A 25,279-nucleotide genomic window follows, 5' to 3' on the forward strand; every position below is an offset into this window, starting at 1 on the left:
CTTCTACGTGACTTTACCGAAAGAACCAAGAAGATGCTTCAGCAATTGTTTCTTGCTGTGGTTGTCCCACCTGATGGAGGACGCTTGTGTTGCGCCCGAAACGTCGTTATTATGTCATTTCTAACTACGTGACTTTACTGAAAGAATCAGAGAGTATGGATTCCTGCAGTCACGAAAGCTTCAAACCACGCCACGTACAATCGATGCTAATACTTTAATTGAACGATAAGCACAGGCGTATAAAAAACATCAATCTCACGGGTGTGACTTGGCAGTCTAAAGCGGTGCTCATAACTCTGCCGACCGAATCAACCTCCTCAGTAATCTCTACGTACCTCGTACCAGCATGCTAACCTGGGAGGGATTACATTGTTATGATAATATCCAATTCAGGGACTCTGCGATGTAAAACTGTCCTGCTGGTGTGGTGATGTGTGTGTGTTCATACCCTTTGGTTCTTTCGGTAAAGTCAGCGTAGTTAGAAATAAAATCAAACAAATCAGCGACGTTTCGATTGCAACACAGCTCCCACTTCAGCAATGTTTTCTTGCCGTGGTTTTACCACCTGATGATGATGATGATTGCTTGTGTTGCAATCGAAACGTCGTGATTTATACTATGATACCTCCTTTACCAGTGGCAAAATATAGTAATAGGTTTTAACCCTTTCAACTGGTACAAAAACTGACACCTTTATACAAGGGATCATGTTTGCAATAACCACAACACAAGCAGTCAAAATGCAAACAAAAATAAACAACTCTGATAATGAAATGCACTGTCTATGCACTGCATATAAAGGTGTTAGTTTTTGTACCAGTTGAAAGGGTAAAAACATATTACTATGTCGTGATTTATTTTATTTAATTTCTAACCACGTGACTTTACCGAAAGAAACAAAAAGTATGGATTCCTGCAGTCACGAAAGCTTCAAATCAAGTGTGCGTTCTAGATTTGAAGCTTTCGTGACTGCAAGGATTCATATTCTTAGGTTTTTTCCGGTAAAGTCACGTAGGTAAAACATTTTTAATTAATAAAAGTAAAATAAAAATAAAATAAAAATCACGACGTTTCGGAGGCAACACAAGCCTCCGTCTTCAGGTGGAACCGTCACAACACGATAGCTATCGTGCTGTGACGGTTTATTTTATTTTACTTTTATTAATTTTATTTTTTTACCTACGTGACTTTACCGGAAAAGACCTAAGAATATCAAGTGTGCGTGTTCAGTCTGGGGGTCACGAGTGGCTTTGAAGCCGTGGCACCACACGTCACTGCATTGTGCACTTCAGAAGCGCTTCTGTGGCCCTCTGGAACGTTCTTCCATTTCGATATTAAGAAGCCACTGGAGCTATGCACTTTTAAATATAGGGTAAAAACGAATTTCTTTAGAACAGCTTTTCGTGTTTAGTTTGTTGTCCTTCCGCCACACCTCTCATAAGAATGGTTGGCTACATACAGTGTGAAAGAAGTTCAACTCATACAACCATATATACAGCAGCGGTCCCCAAACTTTTTGGCACCTGAGGACGATCGCTTGTTGTTGCGATCGAAATGTCGTGATATTTTATTTATTTTCCTATCTACGTGGCTTTACCGAAAGATCCTAAGAGTATTTACTTGAAGTTACATTCCACATTATAATTTTTTTCATAATAATGTTTGATTTCCCACCCCCCTGACCTTTTTAATTTAGTTTTAACGATACTATCCCACTATGAATATATTGTAAATAAAGAGAGTTGATTATTAGAAAAAAAACTATCCAAAATGGATTGAAAAAAACTGCATCCCAAGAAAAAAATGTCCAATCAAACCCACCATGGAGTACTCAAAGGAGCACTCCACCAAGAATGAGGAATCTTCTTGGTTCTTTCGGTAAAATCACGTAGAAGGGAAATAATAAAATAGTAAAAATAAAACATTATAAAATACAATTCTCACGACGTTTCGGCCACAACGCAAGCAGCCGTCCTCAGGTGAAGAACAGGGCTGTCGGAAAGACAGCGTCTGAATGAAACACCACCAGGCTTGGCAGCGTATATTTAAGCTGGGTTAGAGGAGGAGGGCGCCTTGACAAAAGGAATTTGCATATCAACAGAGGAAATTAGCATATTTATGAAAGCTTTAAATTGAAAAAGAATGAGGAAATCGACGGAAGCAACCAAAGATTAAGACTACGTTCCCATGAACATTGCAATAGGTTTGTATGCTTGTTGAACTTCTTTCAAACCGTACATAACTAACCCAATTTTCAGAATCTGAAAATTCACTTTAGAAGTTCCACAAAGTGTTTTAGTTTTATATTAACCGGAAAGGATGAGTAAATAGGAAATGGCATCACTTATATTTCCTCACACATGCAATTACTAAACAGTGTTTGTCTTAATGTTTTCCAGCTGCCTTGGTGTCACGTGGGATCGAGTGACATTACTTTTACAAGCAGGAATATGCATCATATTATTACATAATGTAATTGATTAAAACATTGGAAAGCAAGATCTGAAATTGTCCTTAAAAAAACAAAAATACAACACTCAACCTTAGTATATAGTATATATGCGTAGAAAGGCTAAATGTTAATTTGAAGTTGAGTAGTAGTTTACAAATATAACAATGAAAACGTAACCATCGATCATAGTTCAGTTAGAGCTAGAGAAGAGGGTGGTGAATTTATCATCGATGTCTTTGAATAGAATTCCTTGGTATGAAGAAGGAATATTTTCGAAAGCCATTCCGTTTCAGCATTTTTTGCACCTAAAAAAATCAAGATAAAATACACTATTAAACAGTTTACACAAAGTACAATGCATACATGACACGATCTATTTAAGTAAAATGTAAAATTACAGAATGCTAATGCATAACACATTTGCAATTATGTTATAGACCGAATGAGGTGTCGTGAATAACTCACAATTACTGTTTAATTGGCTTTCCATGTGGTTAATGAAAGTGGTCACGTGTGTGCCTTTTAAAAATTGAGTGTAGTTTGCTCATTATGTTTACGGTACCTAACCAATGCTCGACCTCTGACAAAGAAAAGTACAATATTGTGTTTTTTCACGTCAATAAATCATCAAAGCTGCTTCTGGGACACACCTCGCCATAGCTTTCTTTGGATAGATTTCCCAGTTGTTGAAAATGAAATCAACCACCGCTGATCTATGGAGGCAACTCCAATACCTGTCTGTCACTTGCCCTCCTCAATCCTGCACGTGCCCCAACCATAACGACGTCTTCCTAGTTACATTAACAACACTTATCTTGCTGCATCCTATTTCAAACTTATAATTTGCCCTACCCATAAATGTCCGACCATATTTTCCTCGTTTACGTGTTTAAAAGTCCTTGAGGCAACAAGGCACATTCCGCTGAAGCTCATAACAAGGAGTTGATATTGGTGAGCGGTAGAACACTCAACAGTTGCTCTTTTTTTCTAGATTTGAAGCTTTCGTGACTGAAAGGATTCATATTCTTAGGTTTTTTCGGTAAAGTCACGTAGGCAAAAAATTAAAATTAATAAAAGTAAAATACAGCCCTTTGTCAATGCAGTTCTTTGACCATACTCTCACCATGCTGATCAGTTCGCATTGGTGAACCAAGAGGTGGATCTGGATCAGTTCAGAATGCACTCACCATGGCCGTTGGCCAAGGCTGGGAATTGAACTCAGATCGCCAGGCTCACAGTCAAGTGTAAACCACTGTGCCCACCGCTTGTCTAATTGGCCAACTATAGGCTCATCTGCTTTTGGTACGTGTGCTGTTTTAGGTTGCTCACAATCCTTGACCAGAGACTCTTTAGCCACCATTATTAGACGACTCCTACTCACGTCGTTTCACATCTTCCATGAAGGAAATATGGCTTGGAGACTTTATATGTTCTGTATTTAAAATAGCAATTCCATTGACGTCTTCAGGAAGGTTGTTACTGTTTTGTGCTCTGTATTGTGTATGAACTAAAACTCCTTTCCTATGCCATGTTGCATCCGAGTGCGTGACAAATTAAGTGAAAAATTTTACCGACAATGGGACCATGTTGAGCCATCAATCTACTACTGTAAATTTCTCATCAAAACATGAGACATCAAGGATTGACACAATAAATCTATAACTGCATGCACTATGATTTATCCGTGAGGTAGATTAAACGTATAATTATAATTAATTCGGATTCAATGACTACAATTGATTGCGGGTTGACAACACACATGCATCTACGAGGTGTGGATGCACGTGTCTTTAATGTTGATAGACGTGCGTAGTAGACTTACGTCTGGATCGTTTAATACGTTGCAGTAACAAATGAACAATCCCTGAAAAAAAGAACAATAACGAGGCAACGAATAAAAAAAAATTTACGTAATCACATATACTGTAATAATGTGTGACATTGGAAAACAATCATATGATGTGCATACATACCTGACAACCATTAACGATTGTGAAACATATATCCAATCCGCGATTCGGAATAAAAAAATCGACGGCCCCTAAAAACCAGAACAAGCCTAGAATGACCACGAGCACTGAGAAACAGCGTAACATGTTTCTGTTGGCTCTGCGCCTCGATGCTCCGATGGGTTTCCGCATTTTCTTTACGCATACAATCGCCACTGTGCTCAGGTTGACCACCAGTATGACAACAACTGGCACAACGAAGGAGAGTATGACGTTATTCTCGGTTGCAAGCCAACAGAACTTGACGTTGCTGTAGTTTGTCTTGGCGACGCTAACGGTGATGACCATGATGATCAATGGTACTCCGTATCCTATGCAAAAAGCAGCGATGGTGAATTGTCTCCAGTAGTCCTTGGAGTGAATGGGAAAGGTCAGCTGGTAGCTTATAAGTCCTCCCTCACAAAGCATCCAGAAGAAGAAGGCGAGGTAACAGAAGTGCATCAGTGCAGTGATGGGGATACACATGGTTTGGGTCAGCTTCCCTTCAAGAAAGCTTGCCAGCAAAAATAAAACGTGCGCACACATGAGCTTGATGCATATGTGCAGCAAAATTGTCAACTTTAGGCAACTGCTTCTCTTCATGAATGTTTTCCGTCTCATGGTGACGGAGAGCAATACAATGGAAACGGCCAACGTACAGATTGATATTGTTAACACGATATTTGTCAGGATATCGCTTGTTCCAGAATCAGGGTTGGTCGATGACATCAGAACCGCGAAGGGTGTGAAGTGATCGCAAGAGCAATGAACGGTGTTGTTGCTCACAACGGTGGTACAGCCCTCTTTAAACCAACCACTTGTGAAGTTGTAATTGCTGTTATTCGAATTCCAGTACACGCACACGGACGTTTTGATGAATAAGTTTTTGTTAATCGGCGAGAATTTCAGACTAATACTCGGCTTTTTAGAACTGGTATTTGTTTTCAGAGCAGAAATAATCACAATCGAATTAACAGTACAATCTTTGCAATCAGACTCTTGCTGTATTGGCAGGATTTTGTGAAGGTTTGAAAATACGATGGCTGAAAATGTGTTGTTCATATCCAATCCATATTCAACGTTTATTTGCATACGGACGCTATTGATAGTATTTATAATGTCAATTTGCGTATAGAATTCACGGTATATGGTAGTTGTGACATTAACGATTGTATTGTTGTTTGAAATTATAAAATTAGCAGGGGAAAACAACGATGTAAATTTCTCTATAGCTTTGAGGATACTTGAACTGACAACGCTAGAAGTGTTAGAAGTCCATATAGCAACATTATTTTCTGAAAAAAGTTTGCTGGTCACGTTTATGAAGATCTGAAAGAAAAACGATTCCATTATGCAACGTATTAATAAAATATTAAAATATCAAAATATGAAAAATGAGTGAATAACCAAATATGAATTCGTAAATGAAACCTTACCTCGTATTGCTTTGCATTAGGTGACATTTTTAATGATTCTGATTTGTCTGCCAAAAAATTTAATATATCAGCAGTTTCCTTGAAACCATTTGGCGATTGATTTTCAGAGTAAAAGCTGAAATTCTGTATTTGATCTAAAACACTGGAAACTCCGTATGTGTCGGTGATATTCTGCAAAGAGAACACATTAGTTGCATGCACCTGTTTGCTGGCTAATCATTGATCATCGCCTGCTTTCAGATGTGCTTTTGCGGCTTTCTGGAACGCTTTTCCTTCCGTTATATATGTATCGTGCATACCCAACCGTGCTTATCGGATGTGTGGGTGAAGGACAACAAAATAAACACAAAAAGTAGTTCTAAAAAAATCAATGATGATGAAAGTGCTGAACATTTAATCACATACCTTAATACTATCATAGATTTCTTCAAACTGACAAGAGCTCTGAGTATTCCATTTTCCATTTTCGGAACATGTCCTTTTAGATTGTATGTTGGGTTTGTTTGGGCATAGTTGTGTTTCTTCTTGTCCTGGTTTTGTTTCTTGCCATGTAATACCAGATATGGTCTCCTTGGGGCAAGTAGCTGACAAAACCACGTAAAACAAGTAATATTTACACCGTTTTTTCGTGGAGAAAATTTACAAATACAGAACTCGTGTTGTCCTTCACCCAATTACCCACGAGCCATTGGGTCCATGAAAACTCCAAATATCAGGGGCCCTATTCTTCCAATTATCCATTATTATCTCGCAAATTTTCGAAAAGTGAATTGCAGAACGACTTTCGATGTTATACACGTTTTCCCTGTTAAGAGGAGGCAAGTGACAAATCCTTCCCATTTCACATGGGTTGTTTGCATATTTTTCACATGAAAAACAGATCAATCTCTGTAGATATACACCGAGAAGTAGACCCTGTAACACATACCACACAGCCAACACAGAGATAAACACTGAGACCCACACAGAAACATGAAACAGAAAAACACAAAGACTGAGACACACAGAGAGATGGTGACATTGAGAGAGGCACAGAGATACAGATATAGACACAGAGACACCTACAGACATGGAGACACATACACAGACATGGAGACACAAATAAACAAGAATACGGAGACAAACACAACGACAGAGACACAAATACAGACGGAGACAGAAACAAGGAAACACATAGAGAGACATAGAGACACCCAGAGGGACAGGAGACATACGCAGAGACACGGAGAGAGAAAGAACAGACACGGAAGCGCAGATATAGAAACGCAGAGAAAAATAGAGAAATCGAGAGACCTGGAGACACTGCTATAAATGTGTCTCCGTGTCACTGATTGTCTCCGTACTTGTCTGGGTCTCCGTGTCTCTCTCGGTGTATTCGTAGATATGTCTCCGTTTGTGTGTGTGTCTAGCCTCCATCTGTGTGTGTGTCTCCATGTCTTTGTGTTTCTCTGTCTCCATCTCTATCTCCTTATCTCGAAGTGTGTATCCTTGTGTATGTTTCTCCGTATCTCTGTCTTCAAACCTCTGTATCTCCTTGCATCCGTCTATCTCTATTTGCATATATCTCCCACTGTCCTTATGTCTGTGTGTCTTTCTGTAACTTCATCTCTCTTTCTACATCTGTGTCTCTATCGGAATACTGAGATACAGAGAGTGATTGAAATACAGAGAGAGAGGGACAGGGATATACAAATAGACACGAAGCCACACAGAGATGTGTCATTTTTTTAAATAGCATGCATTTAAATTAATTAAATGTTCTTCCAATAATGCGCACATTTTTTTCGGGCAGCATCGAGTTGCCGTGGAAATGCAATAACCGGCCTCCCGCCCCCCAGAAGGTACTATGGCAAAATCGTCATAACTCCATTCCACATTTTTTTGCAAATAGGAGCAGTTAAGTGTGCAAGTTTCACCAATTATCCACACCCCCACCAGGAATGTGGGAGAAACTCGCAAATAACCCCGTGGATAATGGGATCCGTGATATTGGCCCCCCACATTACCACGCATAAGAAGCGTCGTCTTGTATGCAGTTAATTTTGTAAAAAAATATATAATTAGATTTTTTTTTTTACTTACATTTTATATTAAAATATTTTCGGTCCGTTTCATAAATTCCAATTCTTCCGTTGAGTATGGTTTTAAGACTCGCTGTTTTAACATTTTCTGGTTGATTAGCTTCAACAACTAAATCAAAGCTGACAATGACGCTGCCAGAACTGTTGGTACAAATAAGCAATTATTATATTGAGTTTTATTGATACAAATACAGTATAGCCACATTTGTCACATTTACTTATATCAGCACATATGTTAAACTTAGTTGTACAGGCGTTATTGTAAACATATTGACACTGTTTTTGCTTCTACAACGAATGTATGTTGATTATAACTTATTTATTTAAATAACATTCAATATTTGTACTATCAGAGCATTACTAAACATTGTATTCACAAAGTTAAAGTTACTCATATAAATACATAGAGTACGATTAAAGTCAAACATAATTTTTCCCAGTGATAATATTCTAGATGTGGCATGCACTGATTTCCAAAATAAGAACACCAAAGGAATATGAAATACTCCCAAATACAGCAGTTGACAGTGGCAGAACACACGTGCCAACAAGGACACTCAATTGATTTTGATCATGTTGAAGTTATGTGCAAAACTAGTTACGGCTGGTCAGGACTAATTACATCTATCGAAATTGAGAGAAATAAAAATAATAATTTTAACCGTTCGCATCACAAGTGACGTCATCACATCTATTCCTCTATTTATGGAACGAAACAGGAGGATTTCTCCATAAATCTGGCTGTCGCCTGATGATGCTAGTTGTAATTACTGGGGAAACGTCGTATTCAGATTGTAAATGTTGTGGATTTACTCTCCAGCACAACAATGTGCTGTACTAGAAGCGAATGGGAATGTTTTGTTTACGTGACAAACCTAATTGTCCGTATCGGGTGGTGGCGAGTTTAACAACACATTTATATTAACGCGATCTTCACCCCCGAAGAAACTATCTTATGGTAAATTATGCATCTATCAGTTTTGTGTACGAGCTCCCAGACCTGGCTGGAGCACAATTTTCTACCACTGAATAGAGCAGTCAGAGGGCAGCCCACCTGCTATGTGTTTTCATGTTACCCTAAACACAACTAATACCTGTCATCTAGACCAAATGGATGTCAATCTTGATTGAAGTTTTCGTGACTGCAGGAATCCATACTCTTTGTTTCTCTCGGTGAAGTCACATAGGTATATTTTATTTCATACCTACGTGACTTTACCGAAATAACCAAAGAGTACAAATGGATGTCGTTAATTCGAATTAAGGTATGATCGGTAGTATTAATTGTTCATCATATTTAGAATGCACTTATATATTGATTTATTTGAGGTAAGCTTAAATGGAATTTACAGTATGCAAAGCTTTCAATATCATTGATTTATTTTAAATGTAAATCCATAAAATTGTATTTTTGTACAGAATGTAGATACCTGAATTGGATATTGGAGACGCCTTGAAATCCTGTTATGTTTGCATATGTTTCATTGAGCTAAAATGGGTTACAAAACATCAGGTAAGTGCACAACACTTTCACAGTATAATTTAACGCATGATAGGGGCTCTTACATAAGCATGTTATTTCAGAATTATTGCATTACAAAAATATGCTACCAACAGTACTGAAGAACACTGTTTTAAACGGTGTTACATTAGACCGTGGCTTTAGTTAGCCAGTTGAGGAGAGACGCAGGCAGAAACGGACACAGGCTTAGCGTTCATAATAAACGTTTTTGGGTTAGAATTGTAAATGTTGTGGTTCCACTCTTCAACACACCGGTGGGTTAAAGTAGTGAACTATTTGTCTTTTGTCAACGTGACACTTTTTTGCTGATTGGCCGTGTCGGGTGGTGGAGGGTTACGACGCATTTATAAATAACGCGATCTGACCCAAAAAACGTTTATGATGAATAATATTGGTCGTGAAAGCCTACGGGTTCAACTGACAGGCTTAGCGACAGACGCTCAAGAGAGGTGCATACAGAGACGTACTTGCCACTGCCTGTGGTTGGCATATTAATTCCGACATTTTAAACCTCAATCGTGCTACGAACGTTATCGCACACGTGGATGCCTGTTTTAACATGTTATCATATGAATCTGTGTACAGGTACTTACAAATTTAGCCACGATATTTGACATGGTGTTGTATTCGTTTGAAGTAGTTATGTTCAGGTCTCCATTGTACTCTGTGTTGATGAACTTTATCTGGCACGTGCATGTAACTACACAAAAAATATCGCACAATTAGCAGCAAATTATGAAAAAACATATTGCTATTTCATGTATGGACCTTTGTCAATTCACTGTTAGATAAGTGTCCCCTCACAGCATGTAGGTGGTGGTTATTTTACCATACTTCAACAGACTGGTCAGTGTGGGTTGGAGAAGGGGGAGAGCGTAAACTTGGGGAGTATCGAGTCAAAGTAAAGGACAACTATTTATTTTGCAACATTGCCTTTTGCTGCCCACAGTGTAGTGCAGCCCTTTGTTTCTGTAATGTCGCACTCAAATACGATGTCTTACTTAAGTTATATAAATATTTATTATACAATACAGCAGAGGTGGGACAAAGTCATTGTTATGCAAGTCCAAGTCGAGTCTGAAGTCATCAAATTCATGACTCGAGTCTGACTCGAGTCCAAGTCACATGACTCGAGTCCACACCTCAGAGGTGGGACAAAGTCATTGTTATGCAAGTCCAAGTCGAGTCTGAAGTCATCAAATTCATGACTCGAGTCTGACTCGAGTCCAAGTCACATGACTCGAGTCCACACCTCAGAGGTGGGACAAAGTCATTGTTATGCAAGTCCAAGTCGAGTCTGAAGTCATCAAATTCATGACTCGAGTCTGACTCGAGTCCAAGTCACATGACTCGAGTCCACACCTCTGCAATACAGTCCACCCGACTTTATAGGTTATCAGATGGACGCAGGTGGACTAATTTACAACTGGGTGAATTCTATGTAGCTGCTACACGACGCTCACGACACAGCTGACTGACTATATAGGAGCCGTCGGTGTAGTAGCTACGGCGTAGATATATAACTCCTTTCGCTAGCCTTCCAAGACGATGAGGACAATCCACAGCGATAACAGCGACGACGATCCGGACCTGACTCCGAACTCTCTCCTGGATTTTTCTGTTGCGCTTAGTCACTTTAAGATGTTTCTTGTTCATGTTTTTGTTTGTTGCGGTTGCACCCAATTCAAGAGCCGAATGGCTCACAGGGCTATACCTAATAAATGAACTGAACTGTTGGAGATTTCCTTAGCCTCACTAACGCCTCGTGGGTTCCACCCCTCCCCCCGCGGTGAATCATCACCCAGTTACCTCACTTGATCCTGCCTGTCCTCATCACTGCAATCATTATTTGTGGCCACTAGGCTACGTACTGTCCTTACATATAGGCTAAAATTCAGGCATGTATGATGGTCACCAATACAAGCCATGCCCAAGCTCTAATCTTCTTTATTTCTCAGATCTCATGAGATCAGGTGCATTTTGGGTGATTTTGTCATAGGCGATTTGGTACACAATTCAGATACATTTTCACGACATATGACAGTCTCTGGATGGATTGTTGTAGATACAATATAATTCAGTCCCGTAAAATATGCATGCATATGTACATAAAATAATCATAAACGACACACTAATCATGCAAAAATTCTCTGTAACAAATCCAATATTTGTGTTTATAAAGTGGAGTTTTTTCAAAAATTGACAATTTATGAAAAAAACTTGTTACATTATAACGAGCACAAAAGAAACACTTGTGCCTCTGCTGACAAAATATTACTCATACACAAACATTTGACAAAGTAACAATACATATGCATCTCCAACAGGCAATGTCATACGTGCTTTTAAACAAAAGATATATCTTCGTGTGATTCATTGCTTTTCTCACCAGTGAGGTTATTGGAGGTGTTGGAGGTAGGAGAGGGTGAAGAAACATTATTTGCTGTTGATCTATTTGATACCGTGGTGTTTTTTGTTGTAGTTGAGTTCAGGTGCGTGGAAGTGGTGGGCATGTTTTGTGTTGTAAAAGTGGTTGCAGCATTGTTGGTTGTTGGAGTGGATTGCAGTAGTGTTTGTTGTGGTAGACATCTGTTGTTTTGTAAAAGTTGGTGCAGCATTGTTGGTTGTTGGAGTGGTTGCAGTAGTGTTTGTTGTGGTGGACATGTGTTGTTTTGTAAAAGTGGGTGCAACATTGTTGGTTGTCAGAGTGGTTGCAGTAGTGTTTGTTGTGGTGGACATGTGTTGTGTTGTAAAAGTGGTTTCAGTGTTGTTGGTTGGAGGAGTGGTTGCAGTATTGGTTGGTGTTGGCTGGCAGCTTTTGTTGTTTGGAGTTTCCAGGAAGACACATTCAAAACCAGGGATTTCTGAGTTTGTACACTGGTTGGATGTTTGGCTTCCTTCCATGTTCCAAGTAAATTTTCGAACGCAGCTGCATTGTGACACTAGACAGACTGAACAAACAGACGTAAACTGTTATACAGAAATATTTGGAGCTGCTGTTATGTAACATTTAGGACACTGGGCATCAGAGTTGAGAGGTTGCCAGGTTGATTCTATTTTCTGGCATTGCATTTGAAACAAAGGTGGAAGCTTATTAAAATCCCCCCTACCTCAGTTCATCCAGCAGTATAGATAGGTACACTAGTGCCAGATTAAGCTAGTGAGGGGCCTGTAGCATCTTACCTATAAAAGTCATGTTTTGTCTGTCTGTGTGTGGCACAGTAAGGGGCACAGGTGGTGCATCAGCCAGTCATCTCGGTAATCTCAGTCAGTCGACCCGTGGCACCTGGGTCTGCCCCGCGACCTCCTGCCAGCGGGCGTTCGACACTTCACGTGGCCTCAAGGTGCACATGGCCTGGCACAAGCGTCGTGGTGACGTCACCGCCACTTAGTGGCAAATGGCGGTTTTTGTTGTTGTTGTGGACACACCTTGTGACGCATTTAACTCACAAACTGCTGGCTTTACGTTTCAACAAACTACACACGTACGACGCGATAAGCTCCCGACCGACAAATCGAGATTTCTTTTCCCATCCGTCAAGTGTAAAGTAGTTAAATTAAAATTGGTATCACTATTTTGTATTACATTACCACGCTAAGCGCGCGCCAAAACACGCATCTGCGCATGCGCGAGAACGCTGACTCGTGGTTCCCCTAGCAACGCACACGCGATCGGGAAAAAAATTATCATTTGTCTTCAAAATGCAAAAATAAATACACAACGCTGAGGTAAATTCTTCAGTGTGATGTCCCCCCCCCCCACCCAAATGCATGCAGTTACTACTATAGAGTCCGTAGATATTACTACTATAGTCCGTAGCCACTACTACTGTAGAGCGGGCGGGGGGATGGTGGGGGGGTGTGGCAGGCCAACCCCAGCCGGCCAAAGCTCCACCTCGGCCGGCCGGGCAATCTAGGCGACTCGGCCTCACCACGTCGTTTACGATGTCCAATGGCGGAGCCAGTGGGGCGGGTGGGGTGGCACGTGCCCCCTATTTGGGATTTCGATCGGATCATTGGGGTTTATTAGTAATAAATCGGCATTTTGCGACCCCACTGCCACTGTGTAGCATATTATTACGTGCCAGGGACTCTATGAGATGATAGGATAATAGTCTGAGTCCATAATTGGCAATAAGTAACGGCAAAGCAGTTATAAATGACTCACAGAATTGTGCGCAGTTGCGTATACAGGACACGACTTCCCTGAAGGCATTCACCTTCAGCGAGCGCGATGCCGACCACACAACGCGGTTCGAATTCGACCCTCGATCGATGGCTGCGCCATCGCCGCACACGCATCGAATAAAAAACAAGGGACAAGTCCTTACTAACAACTCCTATTAGTTTTCATTGCTGGAGTGGTTGCGTCCCTTACCTGAAAATCCTGGCTCCGCCATTAACGATATCGTTTACGATAAATTAGTTTGGTTAGGTCTTTTACATTGTTCTAGGTTACCATATTGGCAGATTCATATACATGAATGATATAATTTCACACATGTATAAATCACCTCACGTACCCTCTGGGACATTGCCACGTACCTCCAGGGGTTCGCGTACCCCCGGCTGAGAACCACTGCTCTAGAGCTTCCTCGAGTGGGGGACCCTTCCGCCAGCAATGACGTGAGCAAGCAATTGCAGAGCTGCACCTTTCCAGAAAAAAACTGTAGTTTGCACTTTTCAAGCTCTCTCTCCAAAACACACATAATTAGACAGAGTTTTAAGTGACGTGGTTATGCTCTCCGTATTGACACCTTCGTTTTATTCAATAATTGCTATTAGCTTTAAACGAAACAATACCTTTTGTTAAATTGACAGATTTGGTCGTAAAAAAATCTGTTATTACTGCTGTGACATTTTCAATGGGGATTGCATTGTCTTCCACAATGATTTCAATGTTCAAAAGGCGGTTTCCTATGAGAGAATAGAGGGGGAAAATTGTATTACAAATGTTTGTTGTATGATTTTATTATTGATGAATTCTGAATACGTGTAAATGCCAAAAAAAACCTATGTACTGTGTTTACATTTCGAGAAAGTTTTATTTAGATTTTGCATCGAAGATTTCCTCATTGTCGTCATATTTGTTGGGAAGTCTACAGCATAATATGCATTTAATTATAGGCATTGGAAGCAAAAGGTTTGAAGTAAAACAAATCTGAAAAGTATATTTTGAAGACTTACCATTTTCAAGCACCTAAAGAGAAATAAAAGTTGGAAAAATCAGTTCGTTAAAGACATGAATTTTTTTTTACTTTATCTTTAAAAAAAGATGTTGACATTGTTTGAACAAAGAAATGCATATTTATGAAAGTTCAGTTAATATGCAATCAAGAACACACCAATTGTCCAGTAAACTAGTTAATTAATTATACAATTGGACAACAATGTTCTCGTAAATATCAACTTTCGTTACCATTCTATCGTATAAAAACCTCTGTACCATATAGGATTACAGGATGGGAAATGTCTTTGTTATCAGATTTAGCGACATCAACTTCAATGTAAAAAAAAGCAAAATAACTTGGGAAGATCAAACGACCGATCGCAGCCAATTAATTAATCCATTAGGTCTTCAGTACAAGGACATCTGCTTGCTATGTTATCAGCGAGCAATATCAGACACACTCCATACTTTCTTAAGTAATCACTTACATTTTAGCATTTGTGAATGGCATTTGTTGCCAAGTTAATTTCTGAGAATACCGTGACACACGATGCAAAATGATATGCTTGGTCCTTGGGCAAACCCTACAAAATGCAACTATCACGTATTAATCAAGAGCACTGCCCGACAAAGAAGACAAGGACAAAAGTATTGAGAAGGTTATCCGTGGAATGATGTTAAGAGAATGGGTGATATGTATTCGTGAAGACAGGGTGGATGCAGATTTGGCTCTAGTATTCAAAGTGGCAGATCTCATAAAGGTAAATACAGGGTTCTTCAATTTTTTTTTAACACTTCTGAGAATTTGCAACAATACCACGAGAAATGTGCCTCCGGGCTCTGGAGACCACCTGGAGAAGATTCCAGGCACGCGTTGACAACGATGGCGAACAAGTGGAGACTCTTTGACTTTATGAAGCTATTAACATATTTGTTATTATGTTACAGTGTATTATCCGTTCTTTTTCCATTAAAAACGATAGTCCCATGTAAGTGTAAAAAAAAATTAAGCACCCTGTATTAACATTCGCATTCAATTTGTGTATACAATTATGTGCATGTATTATGAGCGTAAAATCAATTATGATCTAGGAATCTGTGTTGTATATGTACTGTACATATACACTACAATGCATATGTGTAGTGACACAGCGCTAACTGCTGTACAGCAGCTGCAACTGCAGGTAGACACTTAGCGCACATGCCATTGAGCATATACATGGTGTGTGTGTTGGCAGGGTGGAGGAACTGGGGCAAGGGTCACGCAAGACCTCGTGGGGAGGCCCTTGGAACCATCTGGTGGGTTCGAGAAGGGAGGCGTGGCTGGGGCGGAGCCAGGCCACCCCGAGGGGAATAAAAGCGGCGGAGAGCGAGAGCTCGGGGCTGCCGGTTCTGGGAGTGGACTCATCTCGTTGCCGCCACCTTCGCCCGATCATTGTGCGGCCGGACAGTGGTTGGCTGTCGATGCCGTCGGTGCAACGCGGATAGGGTCGTGTCTGGGCCGGGTCGTGCGGCAGCATGGTCGTGAGAGAGAGAGGGGGCCGGAGTTGGTGGCATGAACGAGAGATAATAAAGAAGGACGGTGGTCCCTGCGACTACCTCGTCTCCGACTGAGTGTGTGTGCGCCGCACGCCACCCGCACACACACACACACAAGCCTCGAAAAGGAAGAAGAGACCTACGACACTGCACATGTACAGTACCTGACTCTTAATGTAAGGAAAATAATGACCTCTGCCGTGTCAAGTCTCTGGCAACGCTATGCAATGCTTCGTCCTAGCTTCAGTAAAGTACACACAGAAAAAAGGACAGCTATACATGTTATAATATTCCTGTCATGCCTTTTTTATTTATTTAGAATTGTTTTAACATAACCTGATGTAACTAGACATCAGGTGTAAATTGGGTTAAATTTATTCCCTGGACATTTACACTCGTTAATGTAGATGCGGTGAAAAAGATTATTTCATAAAATTTGCGTATCCTCTTGTCAATTCCCATCACTTATCATGTGCAGTCTCTGGCTGACCAATGATCTGAACTGATTTACCTTTTTGGGCCTAAGGTTAACTTCTTGTTCCGAATAAAACGGATGAAGTGACTGACTGACCAACATGGATCAATGACATATTTCAGAGATATAAATAAGCATACTCCAATAGACAAACCCGGATGCAGATTATGTTAATCTAGATTGCTCGGAAATGTTACGTACACCACGAAGCTTGTTTGGAGGAAAAGTCATGGGAGGCGTGCACACTGATCATGGGGATTCAGAGAAACAATTACGGTTTCTGGTGTGTTTGCAAAGCTGTTCGACTAGCTGGGAAGGATTCTGAGCCAGGAGACAGAGTTTGATAGAAAGCAGTGATTCGCTGAAGTTGTTTGGATTCATGGAGGAAGGAGGGTTTTATCCCAAGAAGATGTAGGTAGAGTGTGCTAATAATTATTTATCGAACCAATGACTGCCAGTTATGGTAGTGTTGCCTCTCTAATGCATTATGGGTCAGCTTGCATTGATTGTGAGGAGGCATGTTGCTTCAAAAGCAGCGGGCACAAAGGTGCTTGCGAGGGATCCTTCAGCACGGACAACCTGACATCTGAGAAAGGCCTCAGAGGAGACCTGAAAGTGCCTGGCAGACTCTGCGTTAAAATTGACAGAAGTGTTTGGTCAGATCATGTGAAAAGTGGTCTGTTGTGTAGACGTGCTGCAGAGTGGTGTGAGAACAATGAGACAATGCAGGCAAGAGTTTATGAACATCACAAACCTTAAACAACACCGTTACTGTTAATAACATCCAGTTAAAGTTTCTTAATTATTGTGGAGATGGTTTTTGCAGGATGAGACATTTATACCGTGTAAGTGGATGCATGACACTGACCGTAACGTTGCCCATACACAGTGACCACAGGAGAGGCATCCATAATGTGAGAAGAATATTTTTCATCACTCTGTCAAACATAGCCACTCTTGCACAAGATACATACGACAGTCGAGCACATGTTACACATACAAGAACTCAATTTTGCCGAATTTCTAGTGAAAATAAAATAACATTACAGCCTTTTGTAAAAGACACCGCAGGATGGCGTGTCAACATGCTGTTGGGTTGTTTGACCATACTTTACCGCGCTGGTCAATGTGGATTGGAGAAGGGAGGTCCAGAAATTATTCAGATGTCATGAGCCACTGATGTTACATGTGACTAGGAATTTAACTCAGGTGGCTGTGTTCACAGCACAGCACCCGAGCCACAGCACTGCCCCTTCCCCCAGTAATTATCGACAATTAATTACACCCCATAATATTATCACTTGCGAAACGTCGAATTAAAATTGTTAATGTTACATCATGGGACCTCCTTTGCCAGTACCAAAATATAATAATAGGGGTTTTTTCCCCTTTTTTCTGGCAACAAAACTGAAACCTCTTTACAAGGATTCGTGTCTGCATTAACCACAATACTTGCAGTCAAAATGAGTGTGTTTTTTATTTGCATTTTGACTGCAAGTATTGTGGTTAATGCAGACATGTATCCTTGTAAAAAGGTTTCGTTTTGTTGCCATAAAAAAGGGGAAAACACCTTATTATTGTAAATGGTGTCTGTTTACTCTCCAACACACCGGTGTGCTGCATTGATAACTAATTGGCACGTTTTGTTTACCTGACAAACCTTATTAATTGACTGTTGAGCGATGGCGAGTAAACGACATATTTACACCATCTAACCCAAAAAAATCTTCATGGTGGATATTGGTCGCGAAATCCTACGTGTTAAACTAATTAACACACCGTTTCATATGCAGTACCGTACTGTTCTTTGTGTACAAGTTAGACTACATTCAGTGAATGTGAAAATTCGTTTATTGTACTAGAAGTGACAATTCGATGCAATATACCATTCGTCAAAACATTGTCTATAACTTAACAGTCTAAAAGTATATTCGAATACTGTAGGCACAATTGCACACATAATACCGCAATGCACAAACTATATTACGGATCATTAACAGTGTTAATTATGCAATACGTTTCAGCACTAAGTAACAAATTAGATGGAGAGTGTTCGTTAACTCTGCTTACCTGTGGTGCTCTTGTACAGCACTGTGTTAACGCCTGTGCTTTGTCACCGTGCTTCCGACACAGTCACTGATAATAAAGTTGCCAAACCACTCCACATGTGGAGGCATGACAAGGAAGCTATGAAGTCCCATACATTAGTCGGTTATTTTAATTAAATTTCACCTTGCCCCATATACACAAAAAAGCACCGTGACTAAGTTGAAGTTTTTTGATCACGAACAATAAAACAACAAAAACAACACAAGTATGCATAGGTACATGGAGAGATTGATGCATGACATTATTTCATGACGTCACGCACCTGGGGGGGGGGGGGGGGTCAGACATTTGTGGCGATGTGTGACGAGGGGGGGGGGGTGATAAATGTGACGTCACATCAAAATGCGTAACTTTAAATAAATATAGACAACACGTTCTACTTAATTAAATAGACTTAAAAAAATGTTTTCTCCTACAACATCAGAGTGCAGTATCACATTAAATACGCACTACAATGACAATAGTTTAAAGCGATTTGAAGCATGTTTGATTTATTTTGGTGCAAAGCTTTGTGACGTCATATTTGAGGGGGGGGTCTGACTTTTTGTGACGCCGTGTGACGAGGGGGGGGGGGGTGAAAAATTGTCCAAAATCGCGTGAAGTCATTTATGGACGGCCCCATAGCCGTGGCAAGCGGTGCTCCTTTCTCCGTAGCGACGTTTCGCCTCCAACGTTTGAAGGCGTCTTTAAAAGGGCATTTCTCAAAACACAGGTTAAGGCAATTCAGACGGCGAAGGGCAGAAAGGTTTAAGGGAGGACGAATGGAACGTGTGCGACAGGACGTGGTGTGGACATGCTGAGTGACTCATAACATTAGAGATGCCAACGGTTTGAGGAGGCCTTCATCCGGCAGTAGATTGATCATGGCTGATTATTATTATTTCTTACAATGCACCTATTGTACATAGATATGCAACAGCTAATGTGGTGGGAGATATATTTAACTATGCTTACAAAATGTGAAAACATCTACGTAACATGGGGAGTCTGATCTCTACACACGGTAAACAGCGCAGGCCCAACTCTTCTCTACCAAAAACACAAATAACACTACTCTATAATTTTTTAGATGTTGTCTGCTTCAGAGATGAAATGTGCTGTTTATTATGGATTTTTACGCCCTGAATTCAAATATGACAATTAAAAGAACTAATTGTCTACTGCTCCCAAGATATTTAAGTTTTTACATTTTACATCTATGTATATTGTGGAGATAGAATTTTACTTAGAAATTGTAAACCTAGGTCTTTTAATGTGTTTATGGTTGCTTTACTTGATAGCATGTCACTTGTCCTGTTCATGTAACACGATGAGGGTCGCTTGTGTTGCAATCGAAACATCGTAGTTTTGTTGATTATTTTTTTTAACCTATCTACGTGACTTTACGGAAATAACCAAAGAGTATGGATTCCTGCAGTCACGAAAGATTCAAATCAAGATTGGAGCATCTCTTGTCACTGTCCAGCAATAGTCTGAAGGCATTGATGGGCTCCATTTTCCCTGATAGCGTTTCTCCATTGTTGCAATGTCCTGGTGGAATCGCTCGCCATGCTTATCGCTCACTGCTCCGCAGTTCGGTAGGAAAATATCTAAATTAGTGGAAAAAATTGTATCTTTAGTGACATCTTAATTATGGAGCTTTCGTGACTGCAGGAATTATTTTTTGGTTCTTTCGGTTAAGTCACGTCTAAAGATAAAATAATAAATTAAAATAAAAGCATATTACGACGTTTCGATTGCAACACAAGCAATCATCATCAGGCAAAAAAAAAAGAAATAGCAAAAAAAAATCTAACTAGAAAACTATAGACAGAGTTTTCTAGTTAGATTTTTTGTTGCTATTTCTTTTTTTTTTGCCTGATGATGATTGCTTGTGTTGCAATCGAAACGTCGTAATATGCTTTTATTTTAATTTATTATTTTATCTTTAGACGTGACTTAACCGAAAGAACTTAAGTGACATGTTGCAACCAAGGCTGTTGTATGCCTTGAGGAGGTTTTCTACCAACTTCCTGTAGTTGTCTGCCTTGTTGTTTCCGAGAAAATCTGTTGCCACTAACTGGGAGGCGTTCCATGCCGTCTTTTCCTTGCCACGCAGTGCACTGTCAGATGCATAATCTCGAAGAAGTTCACGAATCTGAGGACCAACAAAGACACCTTCCTTTATCTTAGCTTCACTTAACCTTGGGAATTTTCCATGGAGGTACTTGAAAGCTGCTTGTGTTTTGTCTATGGCTTTGACAAAGTTCTTCATCAGACCCAGCTTGATGTGCAAGGGTGGTAACAAAATCTCCCTTGATTCAATAAGTGGTGGATGCTGAACACTTTTCCTCCCAGGCTCCAATGACTGTCGGAGTGGCCAATCTATCTTGATGTAGTGGGAATCTCTCGCATGACTATCCCATTCGCAGAGAAAACAGCAGCACTTTGTGTATCCAGTCTGCAGACCAAGCAAGAGAGCAACAACCTTCAAATCGCCACAAAGCTGCCACTGATGTTGGTCATAGTTTACGCACCTCAAAAGTTGTTTCATGTTGTCATAGGTTTCCTTCATATGGACTGCATGACCAACTGGAATTCATGGCAAAACATTTCCATTATGCAGTAAAACAGCTTTAAAACTCATCTTTGACGAATCAATGAACAGTCTCCACTCATCTGGATCATGAACGATGTTGAGGGCTGCCACCACACCATCGATGTTGTTGCAGGCTACAAGATCACCTTCCATGAAGAAGAATGGGACAAGATCCTTTTGATGGTCACGGAACATGGAAACCCTAACATCACCTGCCAGGAGATTCCACTGCTGCAGTTTGGAGCCCAACAGCTCTGCCTTACTGTTGGGTAGTTCCAAATCCCTGACAATGTCTTTCAGTTCACCTTGTGTTATGAGGTGTGGTACAGAGGAGTTTAACAATGCTTCCATTTTTTTTTAACTGACACATTTCATAACACTGACAGTATGACCATTTAATTTATAGCACATAATTACATTCTGACTTACGAACCATTCGATTTACGAATGGGTCTCAGGAACTGGCCCGTAGCATATACTACTTTTGCTACTAGGATAATCCGGGACTGGCCCCAGGCAAATCTGACACTGTGATGTCGAAACGCACTGCCCCCCCCCCACCAAGGCCGGCCGCCCCCGATTCGCCGTACCCCCAGGGACGGCTCTGCCGTCTGGACACTCCTGACGTTCGTGGAACTCAACATTTGAGTTATTTTTGTGTTTGAAAAAGATTGTATCTAGATGACAAAACAATGTTGAATGGATAATATTCAAATGTAGACAGATAATCCGATGGCGTGCAGAAATGAGATACCACCTGACCTTAGAAACAATCCTTCTACACACCAATTCAAACAAGGTTTGGGGTGTTTGGCTCTCAATGAGATGTTATATATTTACTAATTCACATAAAGCAATAATCTTTATTCTCTACTGAAAATGATCTATCAGTGTTTTTTGTGATTGATTGCTGGATGTTGAATGATGTAAAAGCTGATTGCTACACATATCAGGTTCCCTGCATGACAAAACAAAATCCAGGCTGTCTTTCCGGGAAATCTCTAAATGTATGCAAATAAAAAAAAGTCACGTAGATTAAGTGCACCTTACACACGCTATTTTTTTGTACGTACCTCGAGGGTTTTTTTTCCTGGCAAACTGGTTATTTCTGCTCCATTGATCCAATAACCAAAACAACCAAACAACGTCTCACATTACTGCTAGAAAATTTGAGGATTTGTCATGAAGTCTCGTGAAGATCCCCTGTTTGTGAAAGTATTACTCTACTTGGTGGCAGCCTGCCCGATGGGTGAGGCAATGTGACACGTGACAACCACCTAAACCGGCCACTGACCTGACAACACTCACCTGAACCTCAGTAGTCACTTAAAGCCACTCAAGAGACACCAGACACAGACTCTCAGCACTCATATGACACCGGACTCTCATGAATCACCCAACACCACTTACCACTCAACAAACATTCACCCTCACCAGACACAGTGCCTGATTAAGCTAGTGCGGGGCCTGTAGCTAATGTTATAAAGGGGCTTTAAATAAAATAAAAAAACATAAATATGAAAACTCTAATTTTGTACTTGCATAGTAAAGTAATTGCATTTTTCATTTGCTATACAACCAGATAATACGACAAATAGCTAACCTTAAACACCCAGTCGTTCATAAAAGTTGAAGGCAGTCTAGTACTATAATAATAGAGCAAGTGCAGAATCACTGAACCGGAAATGATAGCTTGAAAGCATTTAGCGCGGGGCCCTTGAAAGTGCGGGGCCCGTAGCATATGTAAATAAGCACTGATCAGACACACACTCACCTTTCTCCATTCAAATGACACCACTAGTCACATACTCACCACTCAGAACACACTCACCAGACTATCACCACTCTTTAGTGCTGCCTAACGGCGTGTGCGACTTCACGATGATATTGGTCCCGGTCTAGCACGGCGTGTAGAGTTTGTGCTGTTGTTAATTGTAGCCATGTTTTGATGTTACTGAGCCGTGTCGTTTTGGCCGTCCTGGTCGTTTTTTTCCTTCGATTTTTCCTTCCAGGATTTGCTTTAATAGCTGGTATTTGTGGTCGTTTCGGGCAATGTGGCCTAGGTAGTAACACTTCCTGCTAATGATGGTCTTCAGCAGTTGCCTGTCAGTGCCCAAAACGACCACAAATACCAGCTATTAAAGCAAATCCTGGAAGGAAAATCGAAGGGAAAAAACGACCAGGACGGCCAAAAACGACATGGCTCAGCATATGATATTTATACCCACGAGACACTCACCCGACACTACTTTGAAACGACTAGCAGCAGACACAGTAGTCACAAAATAAAGTGTATGAGCACACTTTGACCAATAGGCAACACACCACCACTCATTATGATTAAAGCCAACGACTCATCGGTTGTACATTGCTCACATTTATGCCCATCGGCTCCCGAATTTGCTCATGTTAGAATGCTCCCCAACTGATGACACAAATGTTGAAGTAAACGTTTTGGCGAGGCGTTCATCCAGAAGTGGATTTATCATGCCTGACGATAACCATTTTAGGTCCTCGTCAGTGCACTGCAGTCTTTAATAATGGTACTAAATTAGCTTGCGTCTTCGTTCAGTTTCGTTAATTGAATTCAGTCCTTGCTGAATAGTCGTAATCACCGTCATACTTTATGATTTGCATTTTCTCATGATCATAGTTGATACGAAAAAAAAAACACTTTGCTGTTGAATATTTTCGTCATTAATTTTGTTCGCGAAGTTAAAAGTGGTTGCAATAATAATACGATGTGTAACTTTGAAATTGAATGTATGTCACCAGAAAAGAAAAGAAAACATCTAAGCATGTGCTCTTGTGGTAGCAACAGCAGGAGGCAGCATTGCATTGTGGCTTCAGGGGGGCAAGGGAAGAGTGCGACAACTCTAAATTTGTCTTTGTCTAAAGTCTAAAATGTTGCGAGTGAATAGTGTAGTGGTTATCGCACTGCATTACGAGTTCAATTCCCGCTCACGATTAACATTTGTGATGAATATATCTACCAGTCATGGGCCACCCCTAGGTCAACTCAGCCTTAAATAAGTACTTGATTCAGTGTGTAACATCAGTTTTGGAAATACAAAGGTGGACGGGCATGGTGCTTGCTAAATACTGACAGTCCATTAACACTAACAGTCTGGTAATGGCTCCATTGAAATTGGTCAGATTGTTTCTGCTAATTACCAATATATGAGTTAAAATCGAGCTCAAACGCATCATAGCATTGCATTCGAGTGAATATAACGACTAATGTAAATCACAATAGACGAAAGGAAATATTTTTGATGAGAAGGAAAATGACAATGCAAAGGACAATGTATGCCTTTGGCGGTACTTATTTCATGAATTATGGCTTGGTTTAGAAATAAGGGTTGCTTGCGGCCATGGCAACAGCAAAGTGAGCCACACTGCAGTAATATCGGTATCAAAGTGCCAAGTCGTGACAAGGGAAGAAACGGAAACCATGGAGATGCGATTCAACCACCAATTTATTTTGTTTATTCCAGAATCCTTGCTACCTCAGGGCCATTTATAGAGACGACCGAGGCAGTCTGTGCAGTTTCACAATTGCTCTGCAAATGTGCACCAATTTACAGTTTGAAGCTGCAATTTAATTGCGTACAGGATTAAAACGCAATGGTAAAGAGCTCACGATGTGGTTTTAAGTTAGATAAGTAGACTGTTTCGTAGTACTGCGATAGGACAGATCTTGAAATGCAAGAATGGGTATAGACACAACACATCTATGCTCTTAAATGGAAGCTTAACGTACATTTCTTATTTGTCATGCAGCAATTTACTCGAGCATCCGGGTCTCAATCAGCAAATAGTGTTACCTATTTCCAAAGTGTAAAATTAACGATTTTATTGCAATAAATACAAGGCATTAAGCAATACCGAATAGACAGTTTTAGCGTGAAAGCAGTTGTCGGAATATA

General features: G+C 40.4%; 1 protein-coding gene across 3 annotated transcripts; it reads right to left on the minus strand.

Annotated features, from left to right (window-relative positions):
• Nucleotides 1-1,194: 1,194 nt before the first annotated feature.
• LOC133344212 (adhesion G-protein coupled receptor F2-like) lies at nt 1,195-18,774 on the minus strand. 3 transcript variants are annotated; one of them, XM_061554257.1, is made up of 14 exons: nt 18,734-18,774; nt 17,532-17,619; nt 14,667-14,679; nt 14,283-14,396; nt 14,025-14,125; nt 11,869-12,430; nt 10,073-10,179; nt 9,388-9,446; nt 7,959-8,098; nt 6,282-6,460; nt 5,877-6,047; nt 4,426-5,769; nt 4,275-4,316; nt 1,195-2,757 (listed from the first exon to the last, which is right to left on the minus strand). In XM_061554257.1, exons 6-14 carry the CDS (start codon nt 12,170-12,172, stop codon nt 2,677-2,679), a joined length of 2,427 nt encoding a protein of 808 aa, XP_061410241.1. In that variant the 5' UTR covers nt 12,173-12,430; nt 14,025-14,125; nt 14,283-14,396; nt 14,667-14,679; nt 17,532-17,619; nt 18,734-18,774; the 3' UTR covers nt 1,195-2,676. The 3 variants fall into 3 exon arrangements, with proteins under 3 accessions (XP_061410241.1, XP_061410240.1, XP_061410239.1); XM_061554256.1 differs by having other exon boundaries at nt 14,025-14,131; XM_061554255.1 differs by lacking the exon at nt 14,025-14,125.
• Nucleotides 18,775-25,279: the final 6,505 nt, after the last annotated feature.

Source organism: Lethenteron reissneri, chromosome 19, assembly GCF_015708825.2.
Source record: "Lethenteron reissneri isolate LAM-NWPU_2019-01 chromosome 19, ASM1570882v1, whole genome shotgun sequence".
NCBI lineage: Eukaryota > Metazoa > Chordata > Hyperoartia > Petromyzontiformes > Petromyzontidae > Lethenteron > Lethenteron reissneri.